Raw genomic sequence first — 23,713 nt, forward strand, 5'->3', positions numbered from 1 at the left:
CAGTTAAAAAAGCTAACAGAATGTTAGGAACCATTAGGAAAGGGATAGATAAAACAGAAAATACCATAATGCCGCTATATAAATCCATGATACACTCACATCTTGAATACTGTGTGCAGTTCAGGTCACCCCATCTCAAAAAAGATACATTAGAATTGGAAAAGGTACAGAGAAGGGCAACAAAAATAATTAAGGATATGGAACAGTGTCCATATGAGGAGAGTTTAAAAAGACTGGGACTTTTCAGCTTGGAAAAGAGACGACTAAAAGGGGATATGATAGAGGTATATAAAATCGTGACCGATGTGGAGAGAGTGAATAAGGGAGCGTTATTTATTCCTTAACATAACACAAGAACCAGGGGTTACCCCATGAAATTAATAGGTAGCAGGTTTAAAACAAACAAAAGGAAGTACTTTTTTACACAATGCACAGTCAACCTGTGGAACTCATTGCCTGGGGATGTTGTGAAGGCCAAAAGTATAACGGGGTTCAAAAAAGAACTAGATAAATTCACGCAGGATAGGTCTATCAATGATTGTTAGCCAAGATGGTCAAGGATGTAACCCGATGCTCTGGGTGTCCTTAGCCTCTGACTGCCAAGAAGCTGGGAGTGGATAATAGGGGATGGATCACTCAATGATTGCCTGTTCTGTTCATTCCCTGTGAAGCACCTGACATTAGCCACTGTTGGAAGACAGGATATTGGGCTAGATGGACCATTGGTCTGACCCAGTATGGCCATTCTTATGTTTACATTCTTATATGATGCAGGTGAAAGCCCAGGCATTTTGCAACATGGCCACAGTTCAAGTTTGGGTTGCCAGATTCAGGACTGGCAAGTGCAGCAACATTATATCACAATTTCCTGGGATTTGGTTCCCAGTCCTTCCATCCCAAAACTTCCCACTCACTTCCCAGGAACCAGAAGCAACTTCCTGGTTCAAATGCAGCTGCTTAGCATTTACCCCTTCATGTCCATAGAGACTGCTCAACTGGAATCACAGTTAACCCTCAAATGTATTAATATGGCCAGCACTAAGAAGTCATCCTGGATCCAGAGGAACACAACAGAATTCTGATTAACCTCTGGTGCAAGGTGAACAAGACATTCAACTTCAGCAAGAGCACCTAGGAGGTACTTGGGAGGCCTTTTGAAGTTATATCCTGGGAAGAGACCCATTGTCTCCTAATTACCTGCTCCTGGAAATTCCTGAACCCCTGAACTATATAAAGGGTGGACTAAACATGCCATGTGTATGCTTGTTCTGAGAGGAAGCTGTAATGATCCTGAAACCACAAGCAGACCTACAGGGTGGGGTTATGAAGGACTGCTCCTACCAGACCCCATGTTAGGGCTGAGTGATCTCTGGTATGCTTATTAGCATGTGTGTAGATTCTTTTGTTGTTTTAAATGTTTTCTCTGTAGTGCTTTTTCCTTTTTCCTTCAGACTAAAATAGGATTGTATAGGAAGTGGTGCTTGGTAACTTACAACTGTTGACAATCACTCTGTTGTTAGTATCTGAAGAGAAAGCAAGAGAAGCTTGCTTAGGTAGCCTGTCTTTTGCTGAGAATAACACAGTGAAGGCAAGGAACTGTTTAGCCTGGAGATACCCTGGCCAGGAGAGAGAGACACATGGGTCTCCACCCAAGAAACTGCTAGGGAGCTAGAATCCTGAAAGTGGGTGTCACGCTGTTTGGAGTGGTTTACAAACAAGAGTGCCAATCTCAGGGCAGACTGTCAAAAAGCAAGGGAGAAACCCCAAACCAGATCTATAATTAGATTTTACCAAACCAGTAACAAGTGTGAACTGCTAAAGCTCTAGAACAATCTTACCATGGAGTCACAGACAGCCCCCTTGGACATTTGGATCTATCTTGCTCCCCACGCAAGCTTGATTCTGTGATTGCAAAATAAGCTCTCACAGGATAAGAGGAAAGGTCCTCTCATGGATTGGTAACTGGTTAAAAGATTGAAAACAAAGGGTAGGAATAAATGGTCAGTGTGACAGAGTCTGCTTACCTCACACTAGCCCAGACAGTGTTAAGCCCATATTATTGACAGCGGAAGTCCTGCCTCCCCGGTGGGACTGGCCATGCTCCAGATGCTCTAGCAGTATAAAAGAAGTAAGCCCAGCTCATTCTGGGCTAGAGGCTGTAGGGGATGGACCTGTTTGAGAAGTGCCTGTGGAGGGCTAGCTACAGCCCCTGACTATGCCAGGGATCAGAACCTTCCTAGGCCTGCTTAATCTCCAGTGACTGGAGGAGCCACAGGAGGTGACTGGCCCAGCTGACCATGGAGATTCTGAAGTCTCATGGGAGACCCCAACTCAGACTGTGGTAGAAAGTGACCCAGGAAAGGTGACCAAGTGGTACCTCCCACCTGGGAAACCTCAGTGTGTTCTGGTAGGGCCCCCCTGCTGAGTCAGTGGCTAGTTGTTAAGCCACTGCTAGGGCCCTGATTTGGGGCCTGGTGGAGTTGGGAGGGCCTGAGCCTCTGTACTGTGGCTGCCCCACCCGCATAGGCTCTGGCTGCTAGGCCATGCTGCCCTGCACCTAAGGGTGGCTCTATGGACTCTAGCTGCTAGGCTGTGCTGCCCTGACCCTACAGGTGTAAATGTCACAGTCCATTTACAGAATGGAGAGAGGTAAATAGTGGTGTCCCTCATAGGTCTGTACTGGGACCAGTATTATTCAACGTATTCATAAATGATTTGGAAAAAGGGGTAAACAGTGAGGTGGCCAAATTTTGCTGCTGATACAAAACTACTCAAGATAGTTAAGCCCAAAGCAGACTGAAAAGAGCTACAAAGGGATCTCCCAAACTGGGTGACTGGGCTACAAAATGACAGATGAAATTCAATGTCGATTAATGCACATTAGAAAACATAATCCCAACTATACATATAAAATGATGCGGTCTAAATTAGCTGTTACCACTTAAGAAAGAGATCTTGGAGTCATTGTGGATAGTTCTCTGAAAACATCCACTCAATGTGCAGCAACAGTCAAAAAAGGTAACAATGTTGGGAATAATTAAAAAGGGATAGATAATAAGACAGAAAATATCATATTGCCTCTGTATAAATCTATGGCATGTCACCCCATCTCATCTCCCATCTAACCCCCCTCCACTGCAGGAGCCCAGAGAAGCCCCACCTTGGCCCCCAGCCCTAGCGCTGGGTGGCACAGCTGCAGCATCCACAGTGGTGCAGTCACAGCACCCCCAATACACCAGGTGACCAGCCCCAGAGTGCTGGGCGGCCAGGCAGCATGGGCGCATTGCTCCGAGCCCCAGTGCGCCAGGCAGCCACCCAGGGCATTACTTATGAACGTCAAAATGTTTGTGATCAAAATATAACTAGTGTATTATTTTGTTGTGAGTATTTATCAATTAAATTTTTACTGTTAAAAGGAGTACTTGTGACACCTTAGAGACTAACAAACAAATTTATTGCCACAAGTACTCCTTTTCTTTTTGCGAATACAGACTAACACGGCTGCTACTCTGAAACCTGTCATTTTTACTGTTGGACTTCTGAATATTTTTTATTGCAATCAGCCAGGGCCAGGGCAGAGCACTGGGAACTGCAAGACTCTGAGTGGGCCTCGGGACAGAGTGTGGGCGGGCATGCCAGACTGTTTGGGCTCCCCTGAGCCTACAATACCTGCCGTCCATGATTAGGGGTGTATGGAACAGCTTCCATATGAAGAGAGATTAACAAGACAGTGATAAATGAAAGGTGGGAGGGTAGCTCCCTTTTATGGACATTCAGTTAGCTTTTAAATCCATTAGTAGCTGATCTCTAATTGCTTTACCTGTAAAAGGTTAAAAAGTCCATAGGTAAAAGGAAGGGAGTGGGCACCTGACCAAAAGAGCCAATGGGAAGGCTAGAATTTTATAAAGGGGGGGGGCTTTCCCTTTGTCTGTCTGGTGTCTTCCCAGAGAGCAGGGACAGGGTTGAAACTATGCTGTAAAAGCTTGTCAGGTATAAAAATCATCAGATCATACCTAGAAACTACTCATTTGAAACTCCAGATATGTAAGTAGATCAGGAAATATCTAGGAAGACGCAATTAGGTTTCTCTCATTTCTTTATGGCTTGTGGACTCCTCTGTGCTAACCCCAGGTGCTTTTGTTTTGCTTGTAACCTTTAAGATGAACCTCGAGAGCTATCTCGATGCTTAATTTTTGTAATTATTTTTTTTTTAAATCTAGGAAAAAGCCTAAGTTCCAAATGTATTTCCTTTCTTTTTGTTCTTAAAAAAAAATTATTAAAAACAAGAGTGGATTTTTGTGTGTCCTAAGAGGTTTGCGCATATGTTTAATTAGCGGGTGGTAACAGCTGATTTACTTTGTTTTCTTTCTCAGCTCTTCTCTAGGGGAGGTGGAGGGGTGAAAGGGCTTGAGGGTACGCTACAGGAAGGAATTCCCAAGTGCGCCTTCCTGGGTTCTAAAAAGGGTTTCTTGTACTTGGGTGGTGGCAGCATCTCTACTCATCCAAGGTCAGAGAAAAGCTGTAACCTTGGGAGTTTAATAAAAGCCTGGAATGGCTAGTATTAATTTTTAGAATCTTTGCGGGCCTCCACCTTCTGTACTCAAAGTGCCAGAGTGGGGAAATCAGCCTTGACGGACTGGGACTTTTCAGCTTGGAAAACAGATGGCTAAGGGGGGATATGATAGAGGTCTATAAAATCATGACTGATGTAGAGAAAGTAAATAAGGAAGTGTTATTTACTCCTTATCATAACACACGAATTAGGGGTCACCAAATGAAATTAAGAGGCATCTGATTTAAAACAAACAAAAGGAAGTATTTCTTCACACAATCTACAGTCAACCTGTGGAATTCTTGGCCTTCACAACATCCTCTGGCAAAGACTACAACAGAGTTCAAAAAAGAACTAGATAAATTCATGGAGGATAGGTCCATCAGTGGCTATTAGCCAAGATGGGCAGGGATGGTATCCCTAGCCTCTGTTTGCCAGAAGCTGGGATGGGCCGCAGGGCATGGATAACTTGATTACTTGTTCTGTTCAATCCCTTGGAAGCAACTGGCACTGGTCACTGTTGGAAGACAGGATCCTGGGCTAAACGGACCTTTAGTCTGATCCAGTATGGCTGTTCTTATTGATTTGTTATAAGGCAACCATCTCAGTAATATTCAGGTTACTTCTAATCCCAAAGGATCAGTCACGTACTGAGGGCAATTTGTACCTTAGATCTCACACCAAAACAATGCTTGTAGCCAATCCAATAACTAAAAATGGCTAATTAATTTGGAGTTGCAAAGTCAACCGTGTGGGTTGTTGTGACAGAGGTTTGTGAAGCAATCACGACTGTGATGTACCCAAAAGTGGAAGAAAGTATAGTCACTAAAGATTATATCAAGGTTCTAAATGTAGAAACTTTAGGGTGAAAGCAGTGATATGGTGACTCATATCCCCATTGATAATTGGCCCCACTTCAATCCCCTCCTTTCCTTCCCTTATTATGAGCACTCCTAGTTTTGTTTCACTTGGGAGGGTAAGGAATTCAGAATTTGTCAAGGTTTATAAATATGGCAGAATAGGACATTTTACTGTATTAAGGGCTTGATTCTGTGGAGGACCCAAGGGTTGTGCGACTGATAGAGAGGCCACCCATCCCTTATTTTATTGATTTGTCCCTCAGAGTGACCACCTGTCTGTCATTTTAAGATGTATTGACATGTATTAAGACTGATAAAAGCATTTAAACATAAGTATCAAACTTCCATTTAATACTTGAGGGCAGTAGAAATGTACACTGGAGAGGAAATACATGATATGCTAAGGGAAATGGTGTTTCCCTTAAAATAAAGCATTGTCCCTTATTTTTCATGTGGTTTTCCCTTACTTCCATCTAACAAAGGTGGTCACCCCTAGCTACTGGAAGCAACAGACTGGCAAAGTCATCATAGGCATTGGGACCTGGCCTCTGACTCCAAGAAACAGCATCACATCTCATCAGGATCACCCACTGAGCCACCTGGGAAGTCTCATACTCCTATTTTTATAACTTCTCCCTACCTGAGCTTTGATTGGCTCAGTTCTCAAATTATGAATATTTTTGGCTCCAGCCACCATGGAAACTTACTGTACAGATCAGTATTTTTCTATGATCTGGGAGAGTATCTACCAGCCCTTGCTTCCGGGAACTTAAAGTAAATGGTCTTGCTCTGTCTCCTTGTGTGTGCAGGGATAAACACAAATAGAAATCCATTAATTCCTCAGCTGCCTCCCTTTGTCTCCAAACAAATAAACTACTGCAATGCAAAAGTCATGTGGGTGACATGACCAGAAGTCTTGGACTGTTTGTTTTTGTTTTTCTGAGACTAGCCGGGACAGTCATGTAACAAGGGAGAAGGAGTGTGCAACCAGAAAGGAGCAACTCTGATGTCAAAACAGGACACTGTGGGAAGAAGAGAACACTTTTCAGAGTTTAGTCTCTAATGTTGATTTCAACACCTGGGAATTGTGGCCTGGGGGGGGGGGGGGGGGGAGAAGAGAGCCAGGCTACAGGTTTTAAGAAAAACCCTATTTGGGAATGTTTTCAAGAAACTCCTATATCTATGGGTAAAAATAGGAACATATGCCAAATGTGAACAGTGCAACAAAGAGATGCAAGGCATAGCTGTCATTATGAAGCAGCATTATGACAAATGCTCCTCCAAAAGCAATGAATTTGAAGATTATGTGGCCATGTTTAAACAATTTGAATCAACTGGTTAGTAAACTTATTTTTGCACCTTTCTTATGGACTACCTATCATGTTTTACTATGCTACTAAATGACAACAGATTATTGTCATACATTTGTGTTTTGGGTGGATTACTTATGACAAAATGTTTGTGATCAAAATATAATTGGTGTATTTTGTTAGATAAATACTCAGATTATTTTTTATTGCTAAATATTATCAAACATACGAGGTGAAGATTTCCTGTGTAAAACTAAAAATTAGGCATTTATGAACTTGTACATTTAAAAAGTGATTTTGTTTACAATCTGTTTGGTATGACACTACAGACAAGGGTTTAAATAGATAATCCTTATAATTATTTTTTCCTATAAAACTAGGTTTAGAATAAGTCATTTAAATAGTGGTAAAAACAGCTGCAACAGGAGGAATATTTCATTAACAATTTTTTTTAAAGCAGTATACTGAGTAACTGTCAGTGACTTTTTTTAACCATTTTGTTTGAGTCCAGCTTAGACATAAGGAGTTCTGAACAGCCATCATCTACAATGTCTACAACTTCAGAGCTATCTGTTGGTACAACAGGCACCGCTGCAACTAACATACATCAGTGTTTGTTTTTCGATACAGGTAATTTTCTAACAGACTTTCTTCTTTATCCAGTAAAACCACAGATGAGTATCAGGACCAGCAAATTCCTACAAGACTCTAAAGATGAAAAGATTGCTTGGATCATTTATGCAACAAATTTCCCATTTCATCTTGTTCAGAACAAACATTTCATTGACACAGGCTACACTCCACCCAGCAGAGTGGACACTGCTGGAAGGTTGCTAGATACCATGTAAGAGAAGGAAATTGAACAGTGTGCGCAAAAAAAAAAGCCATTGACAGGAAATCCATTAATCTGTGTCTTGATACGTAGTGCAATGTACACTATGATCCAGTAATATCTGCTTCTGTGACAACAGAAGATTGGGTTGTTTATCTTACAGAAAATTGATACATCAGAAAATGCTCATACTTTTAAGTATTCTTTTATACTACTTTTAAGAAGTAGCAGTAAAAGCTATAACAAAACACGAACAAAAATTCAAGTGTCAAGTACATAGCTTTGTCACAGGCAAAGCTGCAAATGTAGTAAAAATGAGAAGAACTCTAGGAGATAATGAAGGGGAACCTGAAACTTGCAACATATGGGTAAGTGCTCATTTGATGAATGTTTTAACCAAAGACTTAAGTGCAACCCCAGGGATAAAGGAAAAATGTTGAAATTGTAAAATGCCGCCATAACAATCACTTTGCTTCAGCTTCCCTGAAGACAGCAGGAGGATCCAGACTAATTCTTCCTCAAGATGTACAATGGAATTCAGCAGTTGACTGGCCTGATCTGATAAAATACAGGCAGTCCTCAAACTTACAATACAATTGGTTCTGCAAAATTGCACTGTAAGTCGTAATTCAGAACCGCAATCCACTCCATTGTGGGACCAAGCATTGTAAAGTCTAAACCAACTGTCATAAGTCAAATCAGTGTGTCAATTCAGAAATGTCATAAGTGCCGTTCCTCATAAGTCAAACATTGTAAAATCAAGGACAGCCTGTAGATGGAACTATTGTAGCCAAAGCAGAGACACAGACCTTCTGGTTTCCCTCGGGTGCTCAACCCCTGCTTCACTTCCAGCCTCACTCCCACTCCACCCCTTCCCCCAAAGCCCAGCCCTGCCTCTTCCCATATCTGCTCCGTCCCCTCCCCTGAGCACCCTTCCCTTGCTATGCCTCTTCCTCCCCCTCCCCGCCCATGCCTCCTGCACACCACTGAACAGCTGATTACTGGCGGGTAGGAGGGAGGAGGAGGAACTGATCAGCAGGGCTGCCAGTGGATGCCAAGCACCCACTATTTCCCCCCCCCCATGGGTGCTCAAGCCACGGAATCAGTGCCTATGAGCCAAAGTATTCAACATTGGACTAAAGAGAAACATAGAAGATATGCTAAATATAACGAAACCTCTTTTTATAGCCTTAGACAAACTTTGGAGAGATTGCTACTGTATTGCTGATGCTGTTTAAATCTGGAAAGCACTTCAAGAGACACTGAAGAAAGAATGCTTTCCTGCCTACAAAGTTAAATTTGTACACAGGTACACAGGAAAAGCCCCGGGAACTTTTGAATTTCATTTCCTGTTGGTCAGCATGGCAAGCTCAGCAGCACAGGTGATCATGCAGTCCCCCCCCAGAATTGCAAACAAGCTCCAGCATGGAGCAAACGGGAGACACTAGATCTGATTGCTGTATGGGGAGAAGAATCTGTGCAGGCAGAACTCTGATCAAAAAGAAGAAATGCTAATATATGTCAATCTCACAGGGCATGATGGAGAGAGGCTACAGCAGGGACACACAGCAGTGCCGTGTGAAACTCAAGGAGCTCAGGCAAGCCTACCAAAAGACAAAGGAGGCAAATGGTCACTCTGGGTCAGAGCCCCACACATGCCACTTCTATGATCAGCTACATGGCATTCTGGGGGGGGCCCCTACTACTACCCCCCACTGTCCATGGACACCTGCAAGGGGGGAGTCTCCTGCAACATGGAGGAGGATTTTGTGGATGAGGAGGAGGAGAATGCATAGCCTGTAAGCAGTGAAGCTGTTCTCCCCGGCAGCCAGGACCTTTTCATCACGCTGGAGCCAATACCCTCCCAAGGCAGGATCCCCGAACCTGAAGACAGAGAAGGCACCTCTAGTGAGTGCACATTTGTAACTACAGTACAGGGTTTAAAAGCAACAGTGTTTAATGTTCGCAGGGAGGGATAGCTCAGTGGTTTGAGCATGGGTCTGCTAAACCTAGGATTGTGAGCTCAATGCTTGAGGGGGCCATTTAGGGATCTAGGGCAAACATTGGGGATTGGCCCTGCTTTGAGCAGGGGGTTGGACTAGATGATCTCCTGAGGTCCCTTCCAACCCTGATATTCTATGACTTGCCCTGAAGACTTGGGATGCATTCACAGCCAGTACAGCTACTGGAAAAGACTGTTAATGTATCTGGGGATGGAGTGGGAATCCTCCAGGGACATCTCCATAATGCTCTACTGGAGGTACTCAAAGCCTTTGCAGAAGGTTTCTGGGGAGGGCTGTCTTATTTCATCCTCCACTTTACCACATCTAGCAAGTAGTCTGGAATCATTGCAGCACAAAGCATAGCAGCAGATAGTCCTGGGTTTTCGTTGCATTCAAGCAACATTTGATCTTTATCTTTCTGTGTTAGCCTCAGAAGAGTGATATCATTCATGGTCACCTGCTTGAAATAGGGGAATTTTTGCAAGGGAACAGTAAAAGGACTCCATTCATGCTGGGTTGTTTGTGCTTGGCTAAAGGGGATCATCCCATAGCCACGCAGCAGAGGGAGGAGTGAAGGAATTATCCCAAATAGCCACGCAGATTGGGGGGTGGGAGGTGTATGCTGCACATCCACCCGAAAACCACAGCCTCTCCTTTTAAATGGCAAACCCAGACAGCATTGCTTACTATGAGAAAGAAGGATGCTGCAGTTTGAAAACATTCCCACCTGTTATTAGAAGGCATTAGAAGCCAAACCAGTGTACCCCTTTGGCTTACCATGGCTGCTTGGAAACTGAATTCTGTTGACCAGCTGTGTGTGATGTGTCACCATACCAGCAGGCGCTCAATATAAAAGGCAAAATGCAATCTTGTACCTAAAGCACATGGGCTGTCCGCTGTGAATTGCTTGATTCATTGAAAGTCTCCCTTTTGTTCTCAAATGTATCATCTTAAATTTTACTCTCCTTTTTTATCCCCCTGCAGGTGCAAATGTTTCTATACTCCCCCTATCCTCTGTCCCTGAGGTTATTGCACATTAGAAAGCCAAAAAAACCACACTCATGATGACATGTTTTCTGAGCTCATGCAGTCCTCCTGCACTGATAGGGCACAGCTGAATGCCAAAAACATCTTCCCCCCTACTCTCTCATATTATGGAGCACACAGCAGCAGCAGTAATAACAATGGGAATATTGGTTGTGCTGAGGTCTAACCTAGTCGGCAAACAGCGCAAGCGAGCTTTTAAACATCCAAAGGCACATTCTCTCACCCTTCTGCACTTGCTCAGCCTATAGTTCAACTGCTCCTTACTGCTGTCCAGGGTGCCTGTGTAAGGCTTCATGAGCCACAGGAGCAAGGGGTAGGCTGGGTCCCCAAGGATAACTACTGGCATTTCAACATCCCCAATGGTAATTTTCTGGTCAAGGAAGTAAGTCCCTTCTTGCAGCTGCTCAAACAGCCCAGAGTTCCTAAAGATGTAAGCATCATGCACCTTTCCCAGCCATCCCATGTTGATAGTGGTGAAACATCCCTTGTGATCCACCAGTGCTTGCAGCACCATTGAGAAGTACCCCTTGTGATTTATGTACAGGTTGGCAAGGTGGTCCGGTGCAAAGATAGGGATATGGGTTCCATCTATCATCCCACCACAGTTAAGAAAACCCATTGCAGCAAAGCCAATCACTATGACCTGCACACTTCCCAGAGTCGCTACCCTTGATACAGAACATCAATGATTGCATTGGCTACTTGAAACAGCAATCCCCACAGTAGATTTGCCCACTCCAAATTGATTCCTGACTGACTGGTAGCAGTCAGGTGTTGCAAGGTTCCACAGGGCTATTACCACTCGCTTCTCAACTGTCAGGGCAGCTCTCATCTTGATATTTCTGCGCTTCAGGGCAGGGGAAAGCAACTCAGAGTTTCTTTGTACAAAGAAAGAAAGAAAGAAAGAAAGAAAGCTACAAAGTAGCTTTGCACATGCAAAAGTTTCACAGACACTGGGAATCATCCCATACCCGCAAGACTATGCGGTCCCACCAGTCTGTGCTTGTTTACGGGTCCCAGAATCAGCGTTCCACTATATCAACCAGCCCTACTACCACCATGATGTCCCAATTGCCCCATCCTATGCTTACAGGAACATCTGTGTCTATGTCTTCCTCACAATCTTCCTCGTGTTGCCGTCTCTTAGCCAGGTACTGCACATATTGCAGTATAATGCATGAGGTGTTTACACTGCTAGCAACAGCAGCGGTGAGCTGAGCGGGTTCCATGCTATGGCATCTGCACAGGTAACCCAGGAAAAAAGGCACAAAATGATAGTGAAAGCAACTGCAGACTGAGGGAGGAAGGGAGGGGAGACTGCCAACAGGTACCCAAAACCACCTGTGAATGTTTTTGTCCCATCAGGCATTGGGAGCTTAACCCAGAATTCCAATGGGCAGCAGAGACTGGAGGAACTGTGGAATAGAGCATTGCACTGTAGAAAGCTAAGAGTCGACGCTAGCCATGGTATTGAGGACGCACTCCACCAACTTAATGCACTTAGTGGGGACATACACAATAGACTGCATAAAATAGATTTCTAAAAATTGACTTCTATAAGATCAACCTAATTTCATAGTGTAGACATTCCCTTACTCTTCTAGTCTATGATAAAAACACAGTTAGAGGGGATGAAATCTACTAGTTTTTAAAGTTTGAAGAACAGCTTAATAATTTAGCAGACTGTCTCATTTGCAAGATTTAGGCCAGGATCTACATTCACAAGTTAAATCAACCCAGCTATGTTGCTCAGAAGTTGAAAAATACACAACATAGTTAAACTGATCTCATTTCTGGTGTAGATAGCATGAGGTTGACAAAATTCTTCTGCTGACCTACTTATTACCTCTTGGACCCATTGTTTCATGTTCTCTGTGTGTGTATATAAATCTCTCCTCTGTTTTTTCCACCAAATGCATCCGATGAAGTGAGCTGTAGCTCACGAAAGCTTATGCTCTAATAAATTTGTTAGTCTCTAAGGTGCCACCGGTACTCCTTTTCTTTTTACCTCTTGGAGAGGTAGATTAGTTACTGATTGGAGAACCCCTCCCATTGCTATTGTGAATGTCTACACTGAAGCAAGAAGCAGGGCAATAGCATAGACAAGCCCATAGGCAAGTGCAAACTTAAATTCCAGTCACTTTCACTTTGGCATATTTGAAAATTTTCCCAGGCTAACCTGAAATAATCCTTCTGACTACAGTTAATCCCTCTGTTTAATAAGTCTTTTACCTGTAAATATGAAACATGTCTCGATAAGAGAAAACTTTATCCAAAACATTTAAGGTTGTTTTTTTTTTTTAAAAAAAAGGCACATGAGTTTTACATGCTGTTTTGTGTATTTAATTAAATTCAGTTACCATCCTAATGCAGCTTGACACAACTCCTGAGCAAAAAGTTAATTATCTAGTAACTAAGCAATATCATTTACCATTCTCTAACATATTAAAAAAAAATACAATGAATAACAATCTGCAACTAGAAAAGGAGTACTTGTGGCACCTTAGAGACTAACAAATTTATTAGAGCATAAGCTTTCGTGAGCTACAGCTCGCTTCATCGGATGCATTTGGTGGAAAAAACAGAGGGTGAAGTGAGCTGTCGCTCACGAAAGCTTATCCTCTAATAAATGTGTTAGTCTCTAAGGTGCCACAAGTCCTCCTTTTCTTTTTGCGAATACAGACTAACACGGCTGCTACTCTGAAACCTGTCAATCTGCAACTATTAAGCTCTACAATTACTTAAGTAAATGCATCGAGTGTACCCTTCTCGCTAACAAAACGACATACCAGACCTCATGTAAAGGCGCTATTGAGTTGTAAATCAATACATTTGCACGGTTATATCAACTAACGAGAACACACTTTAAAGATCCGAAAGAGATAAAATGGAAAAGTTGATTAAATTGGATTATTTACATCGAGGCTTTCCCGCGGGGTGACAGAACTCACAGGAGCCCCCCCCCGACAAGGTGAACAGGGCGCAACGCCTGCCCTGACTCTCAAACACACGCTAATAACGAACCACCCGCACGGGGCGGCGCCAGGCCGCTGCTTTCTCCCGCGCCGGCTAGAACGGCCAGAGTCCAACGGCAACGCAACAAGCTCGCCCCGCCCGCGGGACAAACGACGGACGGAGACTAGCCCCCCCCCCACCGTTCCGCCACGTCACGTCACGTGGCCCTCCAAAGCCCACTTCCTGGGCTGTCTACACATGTGCCCGTTAGCAATCGATGGCGCGGCCCGCAGTCGGGCGCTGCAAGGCCAGTATGTCACACAGTGAATTCCTAGCCGTTGTTGTTTTCCCGGCCCCCCGCCCTCGACTGCTTTATAGTCAGGCAATTCGCGGCCAGCCCCTGAGGTCCCGCTTTAAGAAAGCCCGGGAGGCCCCGCCTCCTTCCTTTCGGCCTGAGCCGCCATTTTGTAGGTATGTGTGAGAGGTAGTGCTCTTGTCACGCTGCTATAACGCCGGGCAGGGAACTCCGCGGCTGCGGTACCGCTGGGTGGTGGGGAGGGCAGCGGGCGGAGGCGGCGGCGCGGGGAGGGGAGGGGAGGCGAGGCCAGGCCAGGCCAGGCCGGCGGCACGGGCCGGGGAGGCCGCTGCACGTGCCAGCCCGAGCCGGGACAGAGAAGGGAGGCGGCTGCACAGGCCCAGGGGGGAGTTGGTGGGGGACAGGGGAGGCCGCTGGACAGGTCTGAAAGGGGGCCGGGGGTGGCTGCACGGGGAAGGGGGCACGCGGGCCCCCAGGTTGGTGTGGGGGAGCTGCCTGCGGCGCTGGGCTGGGGCCAGGGAGCGAGCACTGCCTCCTCCAGTGGCGGCCGTTCAGGCGCCCCGCTCTCGTTCGGGGGGCGCGCAGGCCTCCAGCCTGGGTCCTGGTAGGTCTGCCGAGGGGCTACGTACCTGTACGTTCACTTCATCCAGCTGTTAATGTGACGCCAGGGCAAGCTGCCTCTCTGTACTGCGTGAAGTGTCCCTAAATGGTCGGATACCGAATATACCTCTCCCTCTGCTACCATTGTGCTTAGTTTTAAAATAATTTTTTCTGACCTAGTTCATCTAGGCAAAGCTGTTACTTTTTTCTCTAGTAACTTTTATGAAGCTCTTATTGGACGTATTAAGCAACACGCAGGATTTTGTCAGGGGTTTCAGTAATTTGGAGTATAGTCTGAAAACAACACTAGATCTAAGCATGCTGCAAGACCTGAATAGCGCTGGGGGGCAAATACAGGTGGATGATCTGAGTTGTCTCTTTTTTTTAATAGCTGTTTGCGAAAATGACAAACACAAAGGGGAAAAGGAGAGGGACACGTTATATGTTCTCGAGGCCATTTCGCAAACATGGTAAGTACAGCTTGTGTTGGATACCTGCATTCGTAGCAATAATGAGTTTAGCCAATCCTAAAAAGACAGACATTCAAGCATTGTGTTAACCATTTCCCATCAACATTGTACTAAGAATAACGTATTTAAGGAGACAACTAAAAATGCAGAAAAAAATACTGTCATAGCCACTGCTTTTATTTGATACATTTTTTTCCATGGGGTAGCTGCCTTTTTATCTTGTACTTCAAATTTTGATTACCTTATCTTTTGATTGCTTGAAAATAGGTTACAATACTTGTCATTTTTAGTAAAGATAGGATAAGAACTGCTTTGAAGGGGGGAGTGAAATCGTTATATGTATTGGGAGTACTGGCTTAAAACTATAGAATTAAATCAACAAGTTCTAACTGCTCTTACCAGAAGGCAATGGCAACACCAATTACCCAGCTAACAATGGGGGGCAAAATCTTAGTGTAATATCTTTTAACTTCTACACTGATCAGGTTAAAACCAAACTTGAATTAGCTGTAGTGTCTTAAAGTGCACTTTTTTAAATGTGAAAAGATGGCTGGCTTTTCCATTTCTAGTCACTTAAGCTTTTTCAGAGGAGTTTGAGAAATGCCACTTTTTAGTAAAAATAATTCTCTTATGAAACAACTTTTTATTTCCCCTCCCAGGAGTTGTCCCTTTGGCCACCTATATGCGAATCTACAAGAAGGGTGATATTGTGGACATCAAGGTATCTTCTAACAGTATAACATAATTCAAAGATGAAATACAGTAGTCTAAAACAAATTCAGTGCCAAAACAGTAATGTAGTATATATTTTAAAAACATGGCTGAGAATGTAAACATTAATTAAGGAACAGTTTTGGTTGCTGTAACAGCTGTCTCTTCCATCCTGCCTGTTCATTGGGAATTGATGTCTGGAAGCTGGACATCTTCAGGGGAAGACTTTACTCTTTTGTACAGTGCCTGACACAGTGGACCTAGGTTCATGTTTGCTGGCTCCCCCTGGATGTTATTGATATACAAATAGCAGTAATAACTTGGTCTGCATCTCTCTATTGGCCTAACAGAGCCAAAATTTTACTTCTAGAGTATGGTGCAAAGCAGATCTGTTTTAGCTCTTGCCTACAGTCCTAGATACAGGTAGAGTTGCTTGGAGAGTCTATATATTAAAACAATATGCACAGATGGAAGCAGTGAACATGTTTTAAAATCTGGGAAATAAACTAAGGGATGTACTTGATTGCATATATAATAGGTGTAGTGTGACAATTTCAGTTCTGAAATTGTGCTCCAAAAAACAGTAGTGTTATTTTAAATTAGCTTTTGCATTGGATATTGAATTTCTTCATAGAAGAATTCTACTTTTATCTTCCAGTATGCATCCTTAGCTTTCTCAAAAAGGCAAATCTTAAAAGTTTGCAAAGTCTAAGCTTCTTGACCTTCTGGAGCTTGATGATGACTGACTTGTGTGATTGCTTTGGTAATAACAAAATGAGCAAATCATTTCACCGGCTCTGAAAGCAAGCCAGGATTGTCAGAGAAGTTTAATAGATTTAAGATGTCCTGTGATGATTTCAGTAGCTCAAAGCAAATCTGTAAACATCTTCCAAGATACCCATAAAATTAAGAGTGTCAGATTTATACTCTATTCTCCACATTAAAGCTGAGAGTAAAATGGCTTCCTTTATTTTAATGGTCGGTCTTTTGTATGTTTAACAGGGCATGGGTACTGTTCAACAAGGTATGCCCCACAAGTGTTACCATGGCAAGACTGGAAGGGTATTTAACATTACTCAGCATGCTGTTGGCATTATTGTAAACAAGCAGGTTAAGTAAGTGTTTTTTAAACTTTCCCCTGTGTGAAACTTGATTTTGAAAATAACTGTAGTGACAACCCCCTCTTTCACTTTGCCAAGTAGACATTTCTTGTCATCTTGGTCATTCAGTTGGGGTAAAATAAGTCCTTTTAAAACCCAAGCAAACAATGATTGTTTGGCTTGGATCCTGTCAGGGGAAACACTGGACTCTTAAACATTATGAAGTTCAGCAAGTTAGCATCTTCATACTAAATTTGTTTTAAAGGTCATTATGGTTGTCTTAATTTTACTCAACTGGGCATAATATAGCATAGTCACTAAAATAAGTTACATAGCCTACTTATTCCTGGACCTACCAACTGTGTAGATTGAATGACAACAGTGGTAGATGATACAACTGTTTGTCCCTGTATTACAGAGGAGAGAATCAGTCTTCAAGAGTACTTGTGGCACCTTAGAGACTAACAAAGTCTTCAAGAGTGTTAGTCTTGAGGTATTAGCACCTGGTTAAGAGTTATTCATGTTAAGTATCCTCACACCTTGTCAACTGTCTAATTGGGCCATCTTGATCACTACAAAAGTTTTTTTCCTCCTGCTGATAATAGCTCATCTTAATTAGCCTCTTCCTTCATCTTTTCATATTCTCTGTCTGTCTTACTATGTTCCATTCTATGCATCCAATGAAGTGGGCTGTAGCCCATGAAAGCTTATGTTCAAATTAGTCTAAGCTGCCACAAGTACTCCTGTTATTGTGGATACAGACTAACAGAGCTGCTACTCTGACACCCTATTGTAGAAACTGATAAAAATCTGACTACAGTTCCATGTGTTTTAAGCAACAGCTCTTAAGAAAAATGCTACATAGTCATGCTTCTGGGACTTTTTTAAATGAGCTTCAGTATTTGTCTTGCACATTTTTATAAGTACAATAGATTCAAAATAAGCTTCTTCCCTCAGGGGCAAGATTCTTGCCAAGAGAATTAATGTGCGAATAGAGCATATTAAGCATTCTAAGAGCAGAGACAGCTTCCTGCAGCGTGTGACAGAAAATGAAAGGAAGAAAAAGGAAGCAAAGGAAAAAGGCACTTGGTTTGAACTGAAACGCCAGGTATTTATTAACTGAACTAATCATACACCCATGACATTTAAGACTCAAACTGCTTGACCATGTAAATGAGCGTTGATGTTCCTCGGACACTAGAAGGAGGGGGACAAACTACTAATGGTTTCTGTGCCTATACTAGACAGGCCTAAGTGGGAGAAATATTGAGTAGATAAACACTGAATATTTGTTTAAGGTAGGTCTGTACTGGAAAAAAATTAGGCTAACCTAGCTGCATTGCTCTGAGGCAGTGGTCAACCTTTGTTGCAATAGCCTATTCATGTTCCCAGAAGAGTATGGCAGGCACTGGACGACCAGCTGCAGAAATGCTGCTGAGAAGCGGCAGCATTTCAGTGGCTGGTGGTTTGGCAGCAGGTTGTCCAGTGGAAGTGCTCCCTTGTCAGTAGGTGGGCACACAAATGCCCCAGCGGGCACCATGGTTCCCACGGGCACAGTGTTGGGCCATTGCTCTGAGGTATGAAAAATCCATAACCCCCTGAGTGATGTAGTTAAGGTGACCTAATGCCCAGTGTACACACCAGTAGGTTGACAGAAGAATTATTCTGTTGACTTGGCTACTCCCTCTCACTACAAGGGGGGGGAGCCCCTTCCATAACTACTCAGCACTGAAAATAGTTTTGTTAAAGCAGTCAGATTGGAAATACATTTAGCTTAATAGAATCATATGAAAAGACACTTTACATTACACATGATAGAATTGGTTTACACATTGCTAATGTAACTGCAAACTAAACATTTAAAAAAAATGTAAGTCAGGTTTACTTTGAGTTTGTCATTTTAATGGTTATTGCTTTTTTTGCTTACAGCCTGCTCCACCCAGGGAGGCACACTTTGTGAGAACCAATGGCAAAGAGCCAGAGCTGCTGGAGCCAATTCCCTATGAATTCATGGCATAGTGTAACTTAAAAAAAAATAAAGCTGTCTCTTTAGGACAAAATGCGAGTGATGGTTGATTGCTTCCAGAACATATGCTTTGGATGATTGATCTTCCTTCATTAAATTACACTTTTTGGATTATAGATCAGTTTTGGGTAACAAAGGAAAAATTCTGTACATCACTTGTACTGTTAAACAGGTGTACCTTAACCCCACTATGCTTTGCTTATGCCAATGATTAAGGTTAAGATTGTCACAGGTATTTTTAATAAGTTGGGTTGCAAGTAACACACAAATTCCTGGAAGCCCATGACATGTCCTGACTTTTACTAAAAATAGAGGAGGCAGGGGGAGAGGAGAAATAAATATCAGGTGCTCTGGCAGAGGCTGAAGCCAACAGTCAGAGGTCTGTTAGTCTGAATTAGTGACCGCTGTATCCTTACCAATGATTATTCTCCTTTGATGGCATTTTTATGTTGCCTTATTAGGCACTGTCAAACAGCAAGCAGTATTTAATGTCACACTACAATTTTTAGTTTTTAATTAAGACGGCTTCAGGTCTTATTTACTTGATATCTTAAAGTGACTCTCAGCTATACGAGTCCTAGTAGATAGAAACCAGTTTAGGTGTAGTTACCTGACAGTTATGGACATCTTCATCTGTTGAGTTGTGTGTAAATTGTTAAGTGTTTCAACATTAATTCTCAGAACAAGGTTTGTAAAACAAAGCTGTATGCATACACAAAAGGTGAGATGCTCTCCAAGAGCAGATCCCTCCTGTAAATCTTAAGTTCTGTGAGGTCTGCCTTAGTTCAAACTTAAGTTTTCCAGAGTCCTTGCTTTAGTAGACCTCACAATGTTCAAGGAAGATAGTATATGGTATTCAGATACACTAAAGGATAGGAATAGAATTTCCTGTGCTCCACAGCACTGAAGATTCCTACCATACATCAGGTCCCAGGAGCTAGTGAAATTGAAATGGAGTTTGTATAGGAAATAGGCCTTGCACCAAAAAAAAAAATCTTCCAAAGTAACCAGCTGCCAGCTTTCAATTTTGATACCTAAAATCAGCTACCTTATACTTCCCCTTTTCCTTGTGCTCTTACATACCTTACAAGTGTGATAACAGTTCTATTACTTGCAGCCTAATTCACCCATTACTAAAGCTTCCCTTGAGTCAAATATTTGTACTCATAAGGTCTGGTCTACACTTTTTGATCTAGCTATATCATTTGGTAGTGAAAGATTCCATGCTGTGTGAGGTAGTTAGATCAGCTGGTCACACTAACCACTCACGTGGACAGTTGGGTTGATAGAAGAATTCTTTTAGTTAGAGAAGTGGATTAATTACTTTGATAGCATTGATGTAGGAAGCATCTATCCTATGGTGCTACACCTGCAGTGCCACAGCTGTGCTGCTCTTAAATACAACTAAAAATAGCACCTTTAGCCATCTGCTTCCTGTGGGATCAGCAGTGACATTAGATCTATACTGCTTCAAGGGAAATGCTGGAGGAATTCTATCCTGAAGCTCTCTGGTTGTCAGGCAATATACCTCCACCCCTCCAGGGGAAATAGCATATTTCCTGATGAGGTAAATGGTGATGGCCCTCCTTTCTTCCACACCATCTTCGATTTGCACTGTAGGAGTTGCACAGGGGAATCACAATTGTACAACTAGTGTCATGTCATATCCCCACTCTGAAGCAGTGCCTAATAGGCAAAATGTTGGAGAAACAGGAAGTTTCTAAAGAATTGAATTGGCCTCTGGAACAGCTCACCTTCAATTCTTTTGTCTCCCCACACCCAAATTTCATCTGCTTGCATCCTTCCATATCTTGTCAGTGCCTTTACACACCATTCACAGCCTTGCTTCCCCATATTCGTATGGTACTCTTCCTCTGGCCCCCAACAGCTCAGCTTCTGCCTTTGTTTCACTTTGTTCAAATTCCCATTTCTATCTCTTCCATCTCCTTTTCATCCACCATTCTTTTTATCCTTACGCCTCCATTTCTACCATTCATCCACCATTGCCCCCCAACCCATCTGCCCTCCTACCTAATTCTGCCTATCCATGCATATTTTCCTCTCAATCATTCTTCCTTTTTTTCTCTGCCACATTTGTGTCCATCCACTGAGTACAAGTCACTTGGCTCAAAATACAGAGCTAGTCCTAGTGCAGCAGTTATCAAACGGTGGGTCCAGACCCCATTTTAATGGGGGCACCAGGGCTGGCTTAGACTTGTTGTAGCCTAGGGCCAAAGCCTGAGGGTTTCAGCCCTGCATGTTGGGACTCTGGTTACAGGCCTGCTGCCTGGGTCTGAAGCCCTTGGGCTTCAGCTTTATCCCCCATTCTGGGGTCATGTAATAATTTGTCAGAAGGGGATCACAGTGCAATGAAGTTTGAGAGCCCCTATCCCAGTGTATTCTACAATTGGGAATTGCATATGTTAATTCCATCCAGCCCAGCCCCACACACAGCACTTACAGATTTCAAAGTGCAAGGCTGACATGGGCTTCTTTTAAGTCATGCTTCTACTTTCTGGTCTCCAGTTGTCTGGAGACATTACCTCACTTTCAATTAAAGAAAAGTATGATGCACATTTGCACTGGTAGAAATACACAAATACTAAAATATCAATGCATGCCAGCATAAGTAAAGTGTTTTCATTACAAATGTAACTATAAAAAGTCACTTCCATGTCAGTGGAGTATGACTTGATTATATTGGTCTGCATGTGTCAGTAGGTGTAATAGTCATTGGCCTAGTTTCTCTCCTCCTTTGTACCTATAGCATTAAAAAAAGAAACAGGTAAATAAATAGAATTTGGCCCATTAAAGGGAAGGCTGATCACTGACCTTTTTCTTTGTAATTAGGATTATATATATATATATATACACAAAAAAATTTTATTTGTCAGCTAAATATCAAGACAGTGCTGTTCCAGAGTTATTTAGGTATCAAAGACCATAGAAAAGTGCTAGTACTCCATTTGAAAGAATGAAAAAAATATATACATACTGTGACAAAGCTCTGTCCTTGCCTTCTTGGGTCCTCCATTTCCTGGCAGATTTCGCTAGCCTCAGAGGCTTACTGTGACCCTCCATGTAACCCTTTTCTCTACAGAAAAGGGTCACAGTCTACTGAGCCATTATAATCCAGCGAGGGGGGTGAGGAGAAGTTATCCTTCCTTGCACAGTCTGTTGTCTCCCAGTCTCAGTGATTAAATGGGGCAAAGGTGGGTGGGGAAGAGGGAGCCCAGGCCCACCCTCTACTCTGGGCTCCAGCCCAGGGACCCTAATAGTATCAGCTATGGTAGCTGACCTTGTAGAAACATGACCTGTACAATTCCCTGGGCTACTTCCCCCACAGTAGCCCTCACTTCCTCAAGCTCCGCTTCACCCTTACCTCAGGGCCTTCTTCCTGGTGCCTGATATGGTGTGTACTACTCAGCCTCTCCAACAGCGCAACTTCCTCCTACAGCTCCTGACATGCACAGACACCTGACTGACTGGGAGGCTTTTAACTAGTTTCAGCCAGCCCCTGATTGGCTTCAGGTGTCCCAATCAACATAGCCTTCTCCCTGCCTTCTGGAAAGTTCTTAATTGGCCCCAGGTGTCTTAATAGACCTGGAGCAGCTTCCATTTTACTTAACCTGGTACCAGGGATTTGTTTAACCTGGAGTGAATCTCTCTCTCTCCCAGGACTCTCCCATAGCCTTCTAGCTTGGAGGGAGGTGGGAAGCTGCTACTCCTGCTGCTGGGCTCTAAGCTCCCCTTGCTACTCCAGCTGCTCCCCCGGCTGGGCCAGACACCACCCCACCCCATTCTCTGCTACCTGGTTGCTGGACCCCCACTTTCGGGTGCTGCTACTGCCCCAACAGAGGAGGAGTGAGGGACCCCAGCCACTGCATTTGTGGACACCACCACCACCTGAGAGGGGTCCTTTCTGCCTGCCTGGACCACCACCTGAAGTTCCTGGAGCAGCTGCTGCTGCTGCTATGGAGTCTGCTGGCTGGAGCTGCTGAAGCCTGAGGAGGAGAAGAAGAGGACCATCTACCAGTAGGGAGCACCTAGAGACTTTGCAGACCACCGTGGAGGGGGCCCTCAGTCTGAGTAATTTTCATACTGTGCTCTTGTGGTGGGGGTCTTGACTGTGTTGCCAGGGACACAGGGGGTGTGGTGTGGAGCTGCCCCCGATCCATCTGTGTGTACCCCCCAACCCGCCCCCCACTGCTACCACCACCGCTGCTCCCTCCACCACCCCCACTGGCTGTATACCACCTGCCTCAGCTCCTGCCTCTGGACTCAGCTGCTTGCTTGGCTTACCATGCCCTATTTCCACCCTGTGGGCCAGAAGCAGCAGCCAGCCTAAAAAGACTTGTGCAAGCACATGTGGGTGCATGTGCCCCCCCCAGACTGCCCACCCCCCAGCTTTGCCCTTTACTACCTGCCCCATTTGCCACTTGTAGCTTTGCCCCCCTCTTTTGCCCCAGCCCCCTTACTAGCTTCAGTTTGTTTGCCTGCCCCACCCATTTCCTTCTGCAGCCTTTGTTTGTTTGCCCCGCCCCAGCCTCTGAAGCTAGCCCCTTAGTTTCCCTGTTCTACCTCCAGACCGCTTAGCCCCTTGCTCCGTGTGCCCATGCCCCCTCCCATGCGCTTGTGCAATTCCCCATTTTAGTTTCAACCCTTTTCACTGCACCCCGAATGTTGTTGTATCCCCTCCTCTCCTAGTGCACCAAGAGGAGCTGGAATTCCACATTGTGTCGGTGACTGACCCCAACCTCTGATTGCCCCCTGTCCAGCCCACCCCTTTTAGCGCCCTCCTCCCTTGCCTGCAGCCTAGCGGGGAGGAGTGGTCAACCTGCTTCCCCTCTCCCCTCCTCCTTCTGGTGTCTCCCCTTCCCTCCCTACTCATGATGGCGGGGGATGAGATGGGTGGAGCCCTCCAGCAGCCC

The 23,713-nt window shown here is 44.1% G+C and overlaps 2 protein-coding genes and 2 non-coding genes across 5 annotated transcripts in view; 3 read left to right on the top strand and 1 right to left on the bottom strand.

The window, feature by feature from the left end:
- USP12 (ubiquitin specific peptidase 12) overlaps positions 1-13,737 on the bottom strand; it is a 119,336-nt gene extending 105,599 nt beyond the window's left edge. The window contains exon 1 of the mRNA XM_043504331.1: positions 13,523-13,737. The gene's annotated coding sequence lies outside the window, so the exon portion shown is untranslated. The remainder of the gene's footprint in view (positions 1-13,522) is intronic.
- A 181-nt stretch (positions 13,738-13,918) lies between these two features.
- On the top strand, positions 13,919-18,816 carry RPL21 (ribosomal protein L21). 2 transcript variants are annotated; one of them, XM_038387839.2, is made up of 6 exons: positions 13,919-14,030; positions 14,867-14,945; positions 15,605-15,666; positions 16,659-16,771; positions 17,714-17,864; positions 18,686-18,816. In XM_038387839.2, exons 2-6 carry the CDS (start codon positions 14,879-14,881, stop codon positions 18,773-18,775), a joined length of 483 nt encoding a protein of 160 aa, XP_038243767.1. In that variant the 5' UTR covers positions 13,919-14,030; positions 14,867-14,878; the 3' UTR covers positions 18,776-18,816. The 2 variants fall into 2 exon arrangements, with proteins under 2 accessions (XP_038243767.1, XP_043360267.1); XM_043504332.1 differs by having other exon boundaries at positions 14,000-14,075.
- Positions 16,386-16,462, top strand: LOC119850283. The gene has a single exon (XR_005290808.1). It is a non-coding gene; the product is annotated as a small nucleolar RNA SNORD102 (small nucleolar RNA).
- Positions 16,833-16,961, top strand: LOC119850235. Its single transcript, XR_005290773.1, has one exon. It is a non-coding gene; the product is annotated as a small nucleolar RNA SNORA27 (small nucleolar RNA).
- Positions 18,817-23,713: the final 4,897 nt, after the last annotated feature.

This window comes from Dermochelys coriacea, chromosome 1 (genome assembly GCF_009764565.3).
Source record: "Dermochelys coriacea isolate rDerCor1 chromosome 1, rDerCor1.pri.v4, whole genome shotgun sequence".
NCBI lineage: Eukaryota > Metazoa > Chordata > Testudines > Dermochelyidae > Dermochelys > Dermochelys coriacea.